Source organism: Hylaeus anthracinus, unplaced genomic scaffold (assembly GCF_026225885.1).
Source record: "Hylaeus anthracinus isolate JK02 unplaced genomic scaffold, UHH_iyHylAnth1.0_haploid 0, whole genome shotgun sequence".
Taxonomy (NCBI): Eukaryota; Metazoa; Arthropoda; class Insecta; order Hymenoptera; family Colletidae; genus Hylaeus; species Hylaeus anthracinus.
Window position 1 is genome coordinate 18,640,336 of NW_026533254.1, and position 19,088 is coordinate 18,659,423.

Sequence of the window (19,088 nt, forward strand, 5' to 3'; positions counted from 1 at the left end):
GAAAAGATTGCAATCTAATGAAAAATAATCGATGGAAACTATAGAAATTCAATAAATAGACGTAGATTTGGTATTCGAAGGGATCGCTACGGTATCGTAACGTGTATTCTTCCAGCGAAAGACTACGTCGAGTCAGATTCAATTCGTTTTATCGGAGTCGCGAGAAACGACAGCGATGAAACGAAACGATCGGTCGCATCACGACTCAATTTTACGCGAATATAAACTAATGGGATTCCTTCGGAATAAAGTGTGTATGTTTATGGAAGTATTCACAACCGAGCGACTGAATTGCCTGATATAAGTTCTCGTACAACTTTCGACGACGGTGCACAATAGAAAGTGCAAGAGACGCCTTATCCACCGCCATACGTTCCAGTTAAATTTTCTCTCTGTCACACACACACACACACACACACACTATTTGTTTATCCATCTCTTTCCTCCCAACAGCGTCGCGTACATCGTCGTTCGGAGATAATTTGCCGATATTAGTGCCACTAGTTGTGTAATTTTACAAATGTTGCGCAACCAGACAAACACCACTCGAATAGTCAAAGAGAGGGTTCAAAGTTCTTTCGCAAATACGTACGAGTTTCAGCTAAATACGAAATTTTTCAAAAAAATGACGCTCGCTGAATTCGTGTGAGAATCGAAATGGCAAGTAAATAAAATCCAGAGGAGGAGGAACAACGATCGGAAAAAGAGCGTTTCGATCGTCTCAATTCAGCCGCGTTCGTCTACTATAAAGTTGTTGTTAAAGTATTCCCATATCAGCGGTCGTTGGTATGCCAATATAGAGGTTCCAGGCTTTGTCGCCCTTTCTCATTCCCGAACGCAGCTTCTCTGCCAACGTATTCTCTCATCGACCCGGCCTAGTAGACCGTCGTGTCGCGTCGCGTCGCGTCGCGTCGTCTCCCAGGAAGCCCCCGCATACCCAGTTTCGCACGCGCTGGTATGTCTGCATACCATCGAGATAATGATTGGCAGCAGGACTGCTTCGAGTCCGACCAGGACGACGACGACAATCCTCGACAATTGCTGCCCTGCCGGCCTAGCCGACCCTTTAGACGATATTAAACCGAATTACAGGCGAGTCATCGGCTCTCCGTGATTCCCCGATATACTCTGATATCCCGTGTAGACAAAAATGAGACGCGTTATTACTTTTCCAAAACATGGTTGACGAAGAAGCGGGCGATCGCAAACGCGCAAATACAATCTCGTACTCGTAGAATTGGAGCGTATCGCGAGCTATCGAACGTGTCCTTGCACTCGTAAAGCTTCGATGTGGACAATCGATAACGAGCCGGTATTTACTCATTGTCAGTCGCACGAGTCTTAATAGTTTGGCCAACATCTAATTAGAGATAATTGCTTCGGCAACAGCGAGCAGAGACCACCGAACGAATCGATCGAAATCTCAAAATAAACGTTCTCGGTACTTTTGTCGAAAGAGTAAATATTTACAGCGTCGAGCACGACGGAATTCGTCTCTAATTCGCGTCCTGCTGCCTGCTACCTGCTATCTTGCGTTGATTGCGTCCGAGTGTTTGCAGAGTTGGACGAGTCCATCGGTTACAGCCGCGTGTCCGTCCCGTTTAGTATTCCGAGACACGGATTACCGGTGTTCCATCAACGCGTCTATCGTTATTAACGTCCGCAATTACCGAAACGGCTTAATATCCTCGACGACGTGAAATTATCTCGTTAACACAACTGCGACGCGATCACTAACTACGACACTGCGAGAACAACACTTGAAACGTATCGATTCCATTCGTTTAAAAACCTACTGGATGTCGTTTCACTTCGAATAATAACAACGTTAATCCAAATGATAACTAGATTTATCGCGCGATGCGTATCTCGATAAAGTATACTTTCATCGAAAATTCAATCCGAGTATTTGTCGTTTCGATTTTCTCGCCGTTTCGACGCGTCTTTGAAAACAACGATTCCGGTATCGGCTCTGTTAAGGTGAACACCAAAGATGGTATCGATAGCGTTGCTTCCGGTATCGATGGTGTCTCGTTTCTCTCCGATATCGGCGTCGAAATACCACTCTATATCAAAACCAGCAAATATACGATAAAATGCAGTGAAAACGGGAGCGTCGAAAAGCGATTCTCGCGACTAATTCGTGACTCGTTCGATCAATTTTTGGATTAAATTCCGTGGTATTAATATCGAGGAGAAAATTGCGCGTCTACGCGAGCAAAAACATTGGAGAAACGATGAAAGTCGAGCAGCGATGATTCCGGCGAACATAGATGGAAGATTTAGGGGAATCGGTAGATACTTCCGATGCGCGATGCGATGGTACGGTGTTGGGTTACTTGTTTACTCCCGAGTACCGGAACGGCCGATGCATTATTCAACGAGCGTTTGTATTTATCAAGCCGATAGCCAGCTCGAGACCTCGCGCACACACGACGAACACGCATCGAAGCACGTCGTCGCGCGTTCGCGTAAACAGGTGAGAGATCGCCCCGGGTTCTCTCGATGGTCAGCCACCGAACAAGTGGATTGCCGATGTTTATGGATTCGGTTCTTTCCGGTTTCTCCGGGTCCGATCCAGTCGTCGGCAACTTACGCGCGCCATAAGTCACCGAACCTCGACTGGTTTATCGCGTGCGAGAACGGCCGTGATTTTCTTTTTGCTGACTCTTTTCCGCCTACGCCCCGGCTCGTCCCGTCCATTCGAGCATCGTTCCGGATACTCGCGTTGCGTCAACGGGTCGCAACGCGTCGGTACTCGAAACCTTTATTTTTCCCGCGAACCACTCTGTTGCTACAAACGAAGAATTGAAAGACGAGACGTTTCGCTGGTATAGATCGAGCTGTACATCACCGAATACGAGTAACGTTCCGAGACATCGATCTCAAACACTTTTATACCGAATTGGAGTTTTCCGAATGTTCGCATCGGATTTTGAACCGATTATCGCCACCTTTATCGTGGCAAAGTTCTGCGTTACTCGAAAGTCGCGTTACGCTGTCGTATATCTAAACGACAAAAGGAAGAACGTAGGCGTTCCCGATGCGCACTCGAAAACCTCGATAAATCTAGGAGTTCTCGATGCCTCGAGTGCCGATGCTTCTTCGGTGTCTGTCAAGTCCGTACCGTATGGAAAACGTACAAGAGAAGAAGGGCCGGAATAGGTCTAGGGCCGAGATATACGCGCGAAGCCAGAGACAATGAACGAGAAGCCAGACAGTGAGCGAACGGAATCGAGACGAAGGGACTGGAGCGTCGCGTCGGCTGCTTCGTGGCAAATGGTAGCAAAGGGAGAGTTCGAGGGAGGTTTGCGCGGCGATAAAGCAAAACTGACCAGGTCTCGTAAGTCCTCTTCGACCCTGGCATCTTACGTTTGACCTGGTGCTGTTAATGGGTCGGAGGTCGCGGCTTCTATTAACCGAGAACCGCAAGTAGACCGGCTTCTAAGTAGAGCCAATAAATTATATCGCTCATCGAGCGAGGCTCGCTCTCGCGCGGGAATATTCCTTAATGGGTTCCCAGTGTGCTATGCGGAATGTGTGCGTTCCAAGACGCTTTTGCGTTTACTAATTGCAATTTGGCTTGAGTGCAAGAATCGCGTTCTCTTCCGTTTCGCGGCCCTTTCAGGATCTTTGTCTGAGTTTTCTTCGCGTCCCGTTTACGACTATCCGCATCGGTCTGTCGGGAGTACGCGATCAAATTTCATTGCTACTCACCGTACAGCTATCCGCGTTCTTCTCTTCGCTTCCAAGTTTCTCAAACGCGGAAGCAGCCTTCGTAGCTGCGAACGACGCGACGAGAACGAAAGTCTTCCTCTTCGCGTTTCCCGTGCTCTCGAACGTACTCGCCCGAGTAAGTCGTCGACGGTTGGCAACGAGAACGATACGCAACCCTCGAAGAAAAGCGAGAAAAGCATTTGTTGGAGCCAGCCAGCAGTGTTCTCGAAATTACGAGAGTATTCGTCGCGACCCAGTGTCGTCGATTTATTCTCGAGAGCGAGAACCGACAGCTCGTATTCCCCCAGATCGGGTCGGATACGCGCACCGAGCGCGTAGACACCGGTTTCTCGAGGAGAACCGGATCGCGTTGGTTGCGCAAAGTCCGGTAGAAATATCGCGTTCGGGTTGCAGGCTGGTTCTCCTGGCAGAAACGGGAGAGTGGGTTGCACGAGTTCCCAGAGGGGAAACCAACATTTTTCTACCCCTCTCTGTCCATTAGAACCCCTTCCGACTATCGCGGGAAGCACGCCCACCGAGAATGCTGGTGGGGAACTCGGTTCTCGATAGGGGTGGCGACGGCAGTGGTGGTGGTCGTCGTCGGTGCTGGCAAGCCAAGTCTGACCGAAACGGCGCCAGTACTACTGTCGCCAGCATCACGAGCGCAACCACGAGGCCAAGTCATGGACATACTGGGTATGTCCGATAGAAAGCCAAGCATGCACTACTTAGCCTCTTCACTTGCTCTTGTCGATACGTCGCGTTGCGTCGCGTCGCGTCGCGTCGCGTAGCGGCTGTTACGATACTCGCGCGGGTTTTTTCATTTCCTCGACCGATGATCGATCGATCCATCCGAGGCTGGTATCGCACGAATAAACTTGCAGAGCTGGAGCCTGTCCCGACGCGGAAATTTACCTTTGCGCCGCGATGTTGTTCGTTTTTGCTTTTTATCGTAGCGTGCTAAAGTATCGCGATCGTCGGTAGGGGCCTGGCTCCAGGGTGGCGCATCGGCAACCGCTACCGCACATCGTAGCACCCGTAGCAGCGAACGAAAACAGGTATCGTTGACCAAGCATATCTGTCTCAAACTCGATATCTTTTCAACGCTTTCGACGGTACCGTTTTCGAATCGCCTACATTCCGATCCTCTTTGGATTTCCTCAAAAAACCGACCAGACTTTCGCATTCTTTTCTTTTTCCACGCTTTTTTCTATGCTTTCGATTGCTACTACAAGTAGAACAAGTTGGCCATTTTGCGTTGGACGCGGGCTTGCGTCGCTTCGGTACCAGCTAAAACCATGAAAATCTATTTCCTTACTGTAAAACTCGTGTTAATTCGCGCGCCACGATCGTGTCCTGCCACTGCGGATAATCGAATTTCAAAGGAAAATCTGTCTCGAGTTGTCGAGTCGTGACCAACGAGCGTTGCGATCTCTAATTGGGCTAACGCTCGCCTGGACGTTCTTGGTAGAATCGAATGACGCGTCAGGTCGTCGCGTCGGCGTTGGCGTCGGCGTCGGCGTCGACGTCGGCGTCGTCTCGGCGCGTTACGAACCGACTCGATCGACTTTGCGTTTTCCATCTAACGGACCCTTTCAAATTTCAGAACTTGCAATTCTTTCGCATTCTACTCTATCACCGATTCCCTTCTCTTCTTCTTTCACCGAATGCACCAACGCCAACGGCTGTTGGATGAAAATTACTCCTCGGTATTGTTCGCCAAACGAAATTTAAACTACTCTCTTGTTTCCAAAGAGAACAAGAGAAAAGTTAAGTACGAGTTTCGATGGAAAACAAGCACCATCCGCGATAGCAGAGTTGCCAAAGTTTGCTCGTTATCGTTTCTCTCTCTCTTTCTCCTCTTCTTATTCCGCAGAACCGTTCTGAAAATCCACTCAAATTTCATCGAATGTACCTATTCGTAATCGTACTTTTTTTGTTGGCATAAATTCCAAATATGCCGCGTCCGTCTTTATTAAAAGAGAAAATCAAAAGGGGTCCGGTCGTCGACGATGTCTACCTTCGGTCCCGGGTTATCACCGAGTCGAACTAGTCGCCGAATAAACGGGAGAACTTTTAGCCTCGTCTTACGGGAAAACGGGAGTCAAAGACGCGTCGAAACGAATCGGCTCGAGTTAAATATCGGGAACGTGTTGCGCATCAACCGAACCCGACCGATTTTACCCTCGCGTTGTCTCCGCGACCAAACCAAGGTTACGTCCGCTTCCACGGTATACCAGTATGACGCGATCAAAGCTGATAAAATAAATATTTTATTATTCGAAATGTTCCATGTATTCGTAGAAGAAAAATCACAAATCTCATCTCGTCTTGCCTCGTCGCATCTGCTCGTGCACAGTGCATCAGACCACGGTCAATCGTTTCCATGTTTCTACAAAGGTAAAAGTGTTTGCGCGCGAGATGGTCCCGGGACAGCCGTAATTCGTCTTCGTCTATTGGATACGCGTGGCAGCGCCTCGTACTCCTGTCCACGCGCTCGAAACGCTGCTGGTTTCGCGTAGCTTGGTTCGAGCGAATCGATACATTACGAAACGAGTCATAAATAAACCGTTGACAAGCCTGCCCAATATCCATCCGTACGCTTCTGATGGCGTTGAATCTGGCAACGCGACCGCCCGCGCCGCCGCCGCTCCGACGCTCTCGCTCCTTGTAAATTATTACCGTTTCCTACTCGCTTCTCGAGCGCGTTCCCACTTTTAAACATCCGCGATAAATATGCTGGCAAACGAAGAGCCGAGAAAATGGCCAAATCCCGGAAATCGATTTCCCGCGTGGAAAGAGTCCGCGAGAAATCTAAACGCTCTCGTTACACGCGGCAGACCAACTGAAGCTTAGACTTATCGTTAGGTTTAGGATTAGGCTTAGCCAACGATTTTCGCTGGAACGCCCAGCTCGAATACCGTCCGAGTTAATTAAGGGTAGCAGTTTGAGATCCCGTGAACCGCGTGGTTGGAAAAATGCAGCTGTTCGCCGGTAAGACTACTTAAAAAGTATTCGATCAAACCTATCGTACGGGTATATAGTTATCGATTAGCCAAAATTGGACTCTGATATTGACAGTGATCGATCGATTCGATCCAGATAACGGACGGACGTACTCGACGAAATTTACAATTGTAGGCTCACCATCTACACGCGATTCGAGCGACTTCAGCCTAAACGCGACACAGAGTGTGGATTACCGATTTATTTACCGCATTCCGATTACAAACAATGCAGCGGGTGATTCGCTAAATATATTTTACATCAAAATTCTTCGGTCGCTGTAGTCGTAACGTTTCGCGTAAACTCGAGTTTAGCTTGTTTCGTTTTCAACTCGTACGGACATGCAACGAATTCGCGACCAGAAGGATTTATCTCATCCTACCGTTCCCTCGGTCGGGTTTCACCGTCGACGACGAGAAAGCTTACTCGCTTTGCGAGCCAGAAAAAACTGGACTGTTGAGGAAAAATTGCGAAGCCCGCGGAGAACGTAGAATCTCACACGATAACGCGTAAAAGTATAAATTGTAAACAAGAGAGTTGGCACGCGAACCGCGCACTGCGTCGCGTTACGACTTTCGACTCGTTTCATTCGATATAATCGACATCTTTAACGAAAATCCTTTTCGCGTATAGATACGCGATTTCGTTTGTTCGATCGTTAACACCTAGCTATCTCTTCATTTTACGTATGTATTTACGTGTGTAAATCTCGATAACTGTATGATTTTCACGGATGAAGATCGATACGTTAAAGTTTCGGGAACAGCGCGGCCAGTCCGACAAGTTTCTCTTTGAAATTTGTGTCGGACGGTAAGGATCGTGCACGATTTCTGACGTTCGTAGCTGAGCGAGGAAGCTTCTCTTGGAAACACGCGTAACTTTGCACGCTATCCTCCAAGGAAACTCTCTACGATGAAGCTTCAAGAATTTCCTAGCCGAGGAATCTGAAACATTCCGACAACCCGTGGTCTCTATGCAGCCAGCTATCGTTGGTTGTAGCTTCGTTTAGTCGTTCCTAACCATCGTCGCAACGCGACGCGACACGACGCGTCGGTGTCGGTGAAAAGTTGTCCGATCGACGAAGCCGGTATCGTTCGAAGATTATCCAAGCAACGATCGGTGGATGCTAATTAACAACGGGCGTTGCCAGGTCGGCCACGCACCGCCGGCGCCGCGGCCGGCGCGGCGTCCCGCACCCTGCGCCCTGCGCCCTGCGCGTTCAATTTCGAGGTAATTAATCACCGAATGGCGCGGCGTGACGTGCAAAAAGGCGACCGCTATCGACAACCGTCGAGGTTCCGGCGACTCCGAATCGTAAATTAATATCATCCCAGCGAAAATAAAAGTTGCTATAAAAGCTGGTAGAACGTAACGTTGAGATCGGTGGTTACTCAGAGTCCTAAATGCAATCGAAACGCGTCGAGTATCGATAAACTGAAACAAACTTGAGCCGAAGCATCTCCAAAAAGTTTGTCCAACTCGGCTGATTTATTGGAATCTCGAGGTCACGTGCGTGCCAGAACGTGCAATTAGAATCGCCTAATCGTTGGTTCGAAGCGACCCGACAGCGTTCACGCGAGAGAACTCGGAACTATACGATTAATCCTCGACGCGAGGATTGTTCTTATCCCGACACAGTAATAATTCTTGGTGTATTTTGCTCCGGGGTCGGCTAGCGGTGCCCTTATCGTCTGCTTCGATCCGTTCGAGCAGTCGGAAATAATTTAAAAAGATTATCCAGCCGAAAGCGTTCAACTCCCGACCGAGAAAAGATCTGGTTCGTTTCCGAAAAATGTCTCTGCTCTTTTCTGGCTGTTCCAAGCGACGAAATTCACGCTGGAAAACTGTGTACCTATCGTGTCGCTAACTATCGCCGTTAATCTAGCTAGGCGAATCTACGCGACGGGGACGGCGACGACGATGCCGACGCTGACGCTGACGGAGGTTCGCCACAGCGAAAATCGCTTAATTCGTATTCAAGGATCGACGGCCTGGCCCGATCCGCTGGCATGCGATCCCACCGTCACGTGTCGGATCTCGTTGAATTGCTGAGGTTTCCCTTCGACCGACCTCGACGGGTTATGCGTCACAAAAAGTAGAGTCTTTACGTGCACAAGCTGGCCTACTTCTCCGTTCTCCCTTCCAAACGGCCGGAGCCTCGAGCGTTCGCCTTGGCTCGCGAAAGAGACCCACCGCGTCAGCGGTTCCCCGGTCACGGTCTACCCAATGACCAACTAAATTATTATTTTACGCTCAAGGTGCGTACATTTATGCAGTGCGTTCGTTGATTTAGTCGGGAGAGAGTAATTTTTTGGTGGGTCGGTGTCGACGACGAGATTCGCGATAATTTCGATGGCCGTACCCTCGCCAACCAAATATATTCTAGCCTCGCATACTATTACGAGATTCTGTTGTCAAACGATAACGATACCACTGGTCTGCCGTGTGACCCGTATTCTTTTAACGACGTTCGCAAACGAGCCGGCCCCGGACATCTTGATAAGCAGCGGCTGTTCGAACGCTGCTCGATATATGTACATACTTACTTGCACGAAAATATATTCGTAACGCGAGTCACGCCGAACGTAAAACGAAACAGACTTCCGTATAACATGTTTGAAAACGAATAGCGTACACGTATCGAAAAATGTACGCGAAATTCTTCTTTCGTTTTCTAATCTATTCTACAGTGACACCCCGTCAAAAATAACACGCTTTTCTACGTAATGTACGGTTAACGTTTTTCGCGTTTCCGTGAGGAAAATGTTCAACACTCGGTAGAGTCGAGAGAGTCGAAAAAGTTCTCCTTCCTTTGTTCGTTTTCTCCATTCGATCCGAGTTTCGGAAAAGTAAACTTAGAGTTCGAGGTAAGCTACTTACCGATAAGTTTATTAGCTGTTCGGAATAAAACATTCTTGTTTGTTCGTGCTCATTTATCCCGGCGAATAGAAGCGAATCCGCTGTCCGGTAATTACCGTGTCTACGGTTCATCGGTTGCTCGGTAATTGCAAGTCCTTCAAATAATTGGAAAGAACATCCGCGGAAGGTGGCCAGGGTAAACGCGACCGTTGAGTTAAACCGTGATCAAACAGTTTCGGTATTCAGGGAAAGCTCCCTACGAGTTACCGTTATATTTGTAATTTAAATGCAGAACAAGGTATTTACGTTTCGCGAAAAACGCCTTTGGCGCACAGTCTTGGATGCTCGTTTCTTCGACGCAGGGTATTCTCGTGGTCGCGAGTCCCGTCGCGTCGCATCGCGTCGGTTAACTAGCCAGATGCTCGACCTACTCGTGTTTATGAATATGCATACGCTCGAGGTTTATCGGTGACAAGGTCGTGAAACGTGTCCTCGTCTCTTTCGTGATAGCGGTTAAGAATCGTACGCTCGCGTATCGCGACTTGACATGTCGGCGTAGCGTCGCTTCGACTCGATTCTATGTATGTAGTATGTAGCGTGTCTCGCAACGAGGAAAACGCCATCCGTTTCACCATTTATCGGCGATTTAATAAAAGACTAACGGAGCAAACTTGAAAGTTCGCGCAAAGAATAAAAGCTCTCGGTCCTCGGCTACGAGCGCAGTTTGCCTCCTATATTTACCAAACTCTCGGAGACCTCGGGATTCGCTAGCATCGACGAAAGCGACGTTGATTGGCATTGGGTTCTCCGTTAATTAGGTGAAAACGATCCATCGCGCCGAACGATATCGTCTGAAAAGGCCAGGAGGTTCGCGACGGTACGGTTCGGGCCGACTTGCCAATTTCGCGAAAGTACAGGGAACTCGAAACAAGTTACCCGTGCAAGATCCGACTCCGCGCGGGATATACGAAGAAGAGGGAGGTGGAAATACGAAGAGAAATTACCCGGCTATTGTGGCAGGCAAAGCGGAGTTGCAGCCGAGACAAGGATCATCTCGTGTTTCCACCCGAACCAAGTTATCGTGGCATAGTCGAACAAAGATGGAGATGGAAGAAGAGAGCGAGAGAGAGAAATAGGACGCCAGGAATCAATAGGACTAATTCTACGACGTATTTCGAATACTAACGGCGCGGCTGGACCAACTTTGGGAAACTTTTGTTTTCTGACACCGTTTCTACGACTAATTACGAGCCACCCGCGGGATTTTCACCGCATCCGGAAGGAGAAACGGAGAGTTTTAATTGGACGGTACCGGCGCCGGCGATGTATCGCGAAAGGTGGAGCAAAGTTTGGAAACAGTTGCGCGCGATAGACTTACCCAAACGATTACGTTCGAAATGGAAATAGGACGACGCGACGCGGCGGCGGCGACGGCGGCGGCGGTAGCGCGGCTACCTCGGTGTCCTGTTCCGAACGAGAATGGAAATGAGCCGAGATTTTCAACAGAAATTTAACAGAAACGTTGACGGTGTCGAAACCAGTTCGAATAGAAACGTAGCATTTCGCGATACCGCGATACGGTAATAATAACGGTAAGTAAATATATCGTGCAGATATAATATACTCGATGGGATGTGAAAAATGATTCGCAAACTATATAAACGATTAACGAGAAATATAAAATATGTAGTCTGACTTTACCAAATTGCAACGTTCTCTATCCGATGCCGACGTTTATCGTAACATTCGTAACGTACAAGTCGATACTGTGCTTTCGAGTTTTCGTTAAAACTCGTGCAATGGTATGCAGCCGCAATCGTAAATAACGATGCTCCGTGGAAATATTTCAATCCGCGGAGCACGCGAATCTCAGCCAGCACGAACGAAAAGCATCGGTCTACCTCGGTGTATTCAGCGAAGGCGAAGAAAAGAGAGGATCTCGCGTGCCGTTCGAGTTACATCGCTACGATAAAAGCGACGCGACGGCACTTTACTTGCACCCTTTCGAATTCATTAATTTTTCGCGAAATTAAACCGAGTCGGCGATCATTTCGTAAAATTGAATTTTCCACTCGTTTCGGGATACGTCTCGCGGGGAACGCGAAGAATTCTCTCGTGTTGCGCGTGGATATCGTACGTTTCGATACCGAGAGGCAAGATAAATCCTTAAAGGACACGCCTTCTCCGATCTTACTTCGGAACACGATAACCGCGAGCGATTCGACGAGAGAACGTTATTTTCAGTTTACTCGTCGGAGAAACAGAGGCAACGTGAGAGCAAACAAATTTGACCACACCCCCGTTTAGTTTCTTACCGTAAAGCATTCGGGTTTGATCTGTAGACGTAGATATAGAGGGGATCGAAATTTGAAATTCTCATCGATATATATGCGATGGAAAATACAAAGATTAATCTGGTTCGACCGCGATATCCCGGATAAACGAGGAGATTAACGCGAATATCGTAATCTGGTAACGGTCAAAAAGAAACTTGAATTCCATTAAGCAGACGGTAACGAACCATCGGTAGAGAACTCAGAATCGCAATCGGGCCGAACGCGAGCCGCATCGATCGGCCCAAGAGCACATTCTACGGATGCGGTTAATTATGCCAGAGTGGCTTAATCAAGACTACTTGACTCGAGCTTATGGCAACCATACGCTTGTTACTCCGACGTAACCATGTAAACGTGTCACGTGAATGTCAGATTACTCGCTTCGGCTAGTTATCGATTATTCGTTAGGTTCCAGTCATTTAAGACGATACCATAACCGTGATCCTTGCCCGATCATCGTCTCGACCGCGTATCCTGCATTCCAAGATGTCGCGTACGCGATAAGTTGTCGAGTCCCGGTGAAAATATAAAATACGCCAACTAGAAGCGACTGGCTACATAAGTACGTAGCTACAGGTAGTACCTACCACGCTATTCGAAACATCAGCCACAGCTACACGCGTTTCGCGTAAAGAACAGCGTCGAGCCGAAAACGCGTGTACGAATTGCGATAGTTAGACGGTTGGAGCAATATGTAACGGGCGATCGAGCCTACGAGCAATCTTTGCGATCCTCCTCGCGCGAAATTCGATCTATCGCGTGCGCATCAATTTCGCGTCGGCAAAATCTCGAATTCAGGGAAATACATTTCGTGGATCGGTACCGATGGGAAAGAGTCGCCGTCGGCCGTTTCGATTTCGAAAGCGACAGAACGACATCGTTACCGAGCTCATTGATCGGATCTGCATTTTAACTGGATTTTACAAGACTTAACCGCGTCATTCCGGTACAGGCCAGCTAACGAGTATAAAAAGAGACAGAGAGAAACGAGAAGGATCGAGCAGATGCGAATCCTCGCTTCGCCGACGAACAATATGCCATCCAATCATCGGCTCGGAGATGTTGCACCTGATGGCGAAACAAGATTACGCCGATTTCAAAAGAATCCTAGACACCGACCCGAAAGATAGGAATCGTTCTTTCCGTCTCTCTTTCTCGTTCCTGTTTCGGCTGGATTAAGGGCCAGCTGGAAAGCCGGCTGGACCGAGAAAACGAGAGGATTATTCGCTCGCGAGTGAATTTTCCAACGGATAGACGACCCGAAGAGAGAGAGAGAGAGAGACATAGAGAGTGTCTCGCTCCGAGATTGATGCGAGACTGCGATCGCAAATTTGATTCTCGCCTACACGGATACGTCTTGTTCGCAATTCCGGAGCGAGCCCGATAAATTGTCATCGAAGACGGAAACAAGTTTCCACGCTCGCATGCGCGCTCTCTCTCCCTCTCTAGTTATCAATCTATCCGTCCATCTATCCATCTATTTGCGTCTATCTCTCTCCCGATGGCATGCTGCAACAGAAACGAAGCTTCGAAGCGTATCCCGTTGGATAAAAAATTCCATCGACGCTATTGAATCTGTTAAGCTAGCAAAATATGTATATGTATGTATTACGAGACTCGCGACGCATCCAAGACTCTGAAGAATTATCAAGAAACGAAATGATATTTGAAACTAAAACGGCCGCTCGACTAAACTCTGACAAGTATATTCGAATATCTATTAAGAATATTTCTAATTTCGTAGACATCTAGTATTCTCGTATTCGTATCTCGTGTATTTAGTCAAATGATTGGCAACCACCTTCCACTTTCGACGAAATTAGCTTTTCCACGGAACCTAAACCACCTTCTCCCTCGTTCCTTTTACCGCAGGATAGTCATTTCCTCTCCCTCTCTATTTCTAAAGAGCTTCCCCTTACTCTCAATCGTACAACTCCGACTGTACGTTACGCTCAGCGTATTCGAATCTAGCTTTTGAGCCGTGGCTTCGTTAACGTGGACGTCGATTTCAAAAAATCCGTTAAAATTAAATGTACTCGACGTTAGAGAGTGACACGATGGTAATTAAAGTAGACGAACGTTAAGGAAGTCTGATATAAAATAGTTTTTCTAAATGGAAATTTGTGCGTTCTTAGTTGCTTAATGTTTTATCGGCGAATTGGCCGCGCGCGCGCGCAATCGACAACATTATCAACCTCTATCGAGCGAATCGAGTCGAATGTTGTGCGCGTTTCCATCGATAATGTTATTTAACATTGGTTGCTCGACCATCGCAACTGATCAAACCTTAATCGGCAAAATGATGGCGAAATACAATAGCTGTGTAAAAGGTAAATACGTTGAATCGAACGGAACGGAACGGATAATGGAATTTTTATCGAGAACATTTCGCATTTAACCACGTCTTACAATCGGCATTTTCACCAATTCTATGACGTTCGTTCTTTCGTACTTTCGTTCTTTCTAGCAGTTTCAGAGTTGCAAAATTCCCGGACGATTGCCGGAGAATTTCATTTTATCAGACAAAAGTGTTCAAACCCGCATATACACTCGCGTGCCCTCTCACATTTCTGCCGTCTCGCTGGACAGAAAGAATTCGCAGCGCCGCGCCACGAAGCGCGGAAAAAAGCTACGCTCTCTCTCTCTCTCTCTCTCTCACACCTTTTCCTGACGAAAATGCTGCCACGAGCGCGTTTAGACGTCCCTGTGTTCGACTCTGGACAAGTTTCCTACGTTAACAAAGATGCCGTATTTGTTCCTTTATTCGGGAAATTAAACTGCAATCGATCGAGAGAAATAGATCGTATCGGAAAATGAAATGAAAGGAAAGTTTGCATCGATCTCAACTGGTGTCTCGCATCGCTGCACCCTGACATCCGGAATAACTTTTCGTTTCGATTATCGACGATTATCGATGTCGTTTCAACAACGGACATACGCTCTTTCTTTTCACCGTATCGATTATTCGAAATCATTTATCTGGAAAATAGTCACGAAACGACCAACGTCCGGATCGTCGGCGCTGCGTCGACGAATTTCGAAGGATAGTTTCTTTGGTCGAGGCAAAGGATAAGAACCGTTTCCTTGAAAGAAATTTTATCGTCGCCAGAAACGATAAGAGGGAGTCGTGGTTCGATATCCCTCAGTTCTCTCGACAGCTTTCTTAAAAGCTTCCTTTATTAATCTCTTCTTTTGTTATTCGCCCTTAATTGACAGAGAGTAACAGTGTTTAGCACTCCCGGCCATTTTCTCGATTCTTCGTTTCAGAACAACAATGCGAAAGAAACGAGAGCCGAATTCGCGTTAATGAATTCAACTGCGCATTCGTGCCATCTCTTCTCGTTCCAGCCGTCTCCTTAAAAGTACTCTTCGAGCTTTTCTCCGAGCAATTGCAACCTAAAATTGTGCCTTCGCGTTCGAGCAACTTCGCAACGCTCGACACTCGTGGAATTTTTAATCGCGCTAACGAGAATTCTCAAGACCCGACAAAAATGTCAAACGCCAACGATAAAACCGTGCACATCGATTGGTGAGCTAATGACCTGATGACACGCCGATCACACGTGCTCTCGTTACGTTTACAAAGCTCCTTCCTCTTATTCGAATTTGCTCGAATCGCTCGAATCGATCATCTTCCGAGGGTCCTCTTTGCGAAAACGCACAGTTATAAAGGGAGAAAAAGAAATGAAAAAAGGAACGTTCGTCGGAGATTACTTTTCGTCGCTTTCGTTCCACTGGCACTGGTGGATGATTACCGATGACTATCGAGCCCACGGTGCTGGTTTCCTGTGCTTTGCACTCTTTATGCTTCACCTTTTCTTCACGTTTCTTCAGTCTCCGGGCTAAACACCCCTGGATTTACTCCGGGTTTCCAATTCCATGCAGTCCTTGTCGTTTGGCTAACGGACAAAAAAAACAATAGCGATCTCGACAGAGGAATCGCGACCATCGTTTTTCTTTTTTCTTTTTTCTTTTTTCTCTTTTCTCTTTGCAATTTCTTTTGGAAACCATTCGCTGATTCTTTTGTTAATATCGCCGAGGGCAGAGCGCAGAGTTCGCGACTCATCGTTAAAAAAAAATAGGCCGTGCGTTTAGGTGTTGAAATCGTAGAAAGCGTAATTTGAGATAGGCGAAGAATACGAAAATTGTTGCCTTGTTGCCTACGCCCTAAAAATGTTAGTTTTCGCTCGTGAAACCGCTCGCGTTCGGTCCCCGAGTAAGGCTCTGTGACACGATGCTTGTAACGTATAAATATACGATAGTTGGACGAAACGCGTGCCTACAACGAAATATTTTAATTACCGCGTGGAGCGCGCGCAGCGTCGACTTTAAAGGGGCGTGTAATCGTTAAGAATTCCGAGGAAAAAATGTCTGGAAAGCGGGATACAGCGACGGCATCGTTTCGCGTAATGATCCGCGTCGCGGATTCGCGGGAACAAAAAGCGAGCTGCGACGGCTCTTGGCCTAGATGCGAAGACAACCCCGAAAGAGGGTCGAGACTCGGTTCGTCTCGGCCTGAAATATCGACGAGAACCCGTTGATGACTCCGGACTATGGCGCGTCGCGTTGCGTCGCGTCGCGTCGCGTCGCGTCGCGTCCTAACCCTTTTAAATCATCGTTGCTATTCAATTTCAAATCCGAGCAAAATTTGACAAAAAATTATCGTTAAAGAAGAATTTCTTTGCGCAACCGCGCGACCCGTTTTTAACGTCAAAAATTTACATCACGCTCTACGTTTACGTCCAAACGATCCTCGCAACTCGTACGCAAGTACAAAACTAAAACTAAAAGAAAGCTAATTTTCTCAAAGCGACCAAGTCATTTTCAAAATTCGATCGACAATTGTCTCGGTACGCGAAGTAGACCTTTAAGCGACTTTTAACTAGGTCCTAGTATATGTAATGGACAGAGAGAATCGATCGAGCTTTGAGCAAATGAGCTGTGTTTACGCTGAATTACGTGAATCAAGAAAAGTAAGTCGAACGCATTGTTTTACTGTTGTACATTCTAGCGACACAATAGCAACCGAGCACCGTGAATTTCTATCGTTTTCGCTTAATCGCCAAACACTCGAACCATACAACTGATACAACTAAAACAACTGAACGAACTAAAGCAGATTCGTTTCCAACACAAGTCTATAGAAAGACAAAGAGAGAAACTAATAGAAGGAAAGTCTGACAAAGAGATATCGAAGAATAAAAACAGACGGAATAAGTGAGAGAGGGAGAAAAAGAATGTCGTCCCTGGCTCGGACTTCAAAGTACCTTTCCAGTTCGCGGAAACCAGTACCGCGGGAAACAGTGCAAATAGAAAGGACGAGATAGCGGACGGATAGCACGGAAAGAAAGAGAAAATGGCAGACGACACCGACGCCAACGACGGGACAGAAGTAGTATTAATTTCCTCGAGCCCGGAGCTCCTGGCACGTCATTCTCTGGCAGACAGCAGCAACGACGAATCCTTTTCGTTTCCCTTTGGCTCGACCTTCGGAGTCTACCTTCTCGAGATACCGCAAACAAACATCGCACGCGCGCGCACGCTGCTACTCACAGCTCTACACAACACGATTCTCGAATCTCGAAGCGAGCTAGCTACGCGTAACAACCGTCCGCGTCCGTTCCGTTAACGTCGCGTTGTCTAAGCGCGAAAATTTCAGAGTAGCTTAGCTAACGGAGTACCGAATCGTTCTCTTATTTTCTCGAAAACCTTGATCGTCAGCGAGAGATTCGATTCTGCTCTCGTCGAACGAGTATCGAGAAACTAATAAAACTAAAAGAAGAAAGTAACCAAACCAAACGGGAGAGGAATGAATTTAATCGTAAATTACTCTGGAACGAAGCGTGTCGCGCACAATTTGTCTGGAACAGAGCTTGTCTCGGAGAGGAGTGGTGCGCGACAGAGATCGAATTAACCGAAAGGGAATCTTTCCAGAGATAACAAACGGTACATCCAGAATGTAGACCCTGTACAGCGCAGAAAGTTTGCTGTTTGTCGTGTCAGTTGAACCAGACTTTCCGGCAGCGGAATAATCTTGGCTGGAAACTCGATACGACCCCGCAATGGTATATTAAACTACAAGTGAACAGTACGCTAACCATCGGGTTGATTTACAATGTTTGCTCTCCGGGGTAAACCGTTAGTTTCTCGTCGTCTATTATCGCGATAGTTTGTACCTACACCGAACCTACCCTAAATGAAGCAAGCGAATCTTGCCGCGAATCGAACCTACGAACAAGCTCGAACGTTCCTCGAGCTATCGCCGTATTATTATCTATCGTTGCTTTTCACGTGTTTTGTTATCCAACTTATTAATTCGATCGTTACTCGTCCAACGTTAACGGGCACGGTTCGGTAACAAAACAAATGTAAGTGAGAAAGATCGATCGAGTCTACAATTGTTCTATCGTTTGTTGTACAGGAGCCGTAGGTGGCGAAGGTGGAGACGAAGATGACAAGGAGAAGGAAGAGGAGGCCGAGAGAGAAAGGCAAGAAGCTATCAGGGAGGCTGAAGAACGAAGGAAGGAGAAACATCGTAAAATGGAGGAGGAACGGGAGAAGATGCGACAAGAAATCAGGGACAAGGTAGGAGACAATTAAACGCAAAGTAACATAATTTTTGGCTAATTTTAGGCTATCCTTCGCGTTTCAATCAGACTTTCAAACTCTCTGGGCCTGGAACAAATAAATCGAAAATGCCAAAAGACGAAGAAATTCGGGCAAACGAGAAGGTGGTGTTTCGTTTAGAAAACAAGTCTTTCCTTTATTTATCATACAAATGTACATATAAACGTATAAACGCAGCGTACATCAAGTGGGTCCTGGGAGCTGGTGAAACGCTCGAAAATTTCAAAGCTTTTTCGTTTCCCTTGAAAAGAGTCCGATCGAATGAATATTTCTGAAAAAGATTCATCCTTGAGCAAACTCCTCATAGATACCGATTTACGAGCTTTCCATTAACTTCGAGTCGTTTACTCCGCGAAACTTTGTCGAAACTTGAAATCGTCCTGGACCAAATGACCGTCTCTCGTAACTAGAAATCTTCAATTACGAGCTGCGCTCTATACTATCTCCGAAATCTGTCGAATTCTGCTCTGAATTCCGCGAGAAAGCACGCGTTTCAACCAATACCAGAGAATTACGAGTTCCACTATTCTCGGTCTTTAGGAT

The 19,088-nt window shown here is 47.2% G+C and overlaps 1 protein-coding gene across 2 annotated transcripts in view; it reads left to right on the forward strand.

The window, feature by feature from the left end:
- Positions 1-19,088, forward strand: part of LOC128896413 (complexin) — a 126,490-nt gene that overhangs the window by 95,219 nt on the left and 12,183 nt on the right. Inside the window, exons 1-2 of one of the 2 annotated variants that reach the window (XM_054159802.1) lie at positions 4,360-4,413; positions 18,340-18,503. In XM_054159802.1, coding sequence (XP_054015777.1) covers positions 4,401-4,413; positions 18,340-18,503 — 177 coding nt within the window. In that variant the 5' untranslated portion in view covers positions 4,360-4,400. Of the gene's footprint in view, positions 1-4,359; positions 4,414-18,339; positions 18,504-19,088 lie in introns of those variants that run through there. The other variant, XM_054159801.1, reaches the window with a different exon arrangement.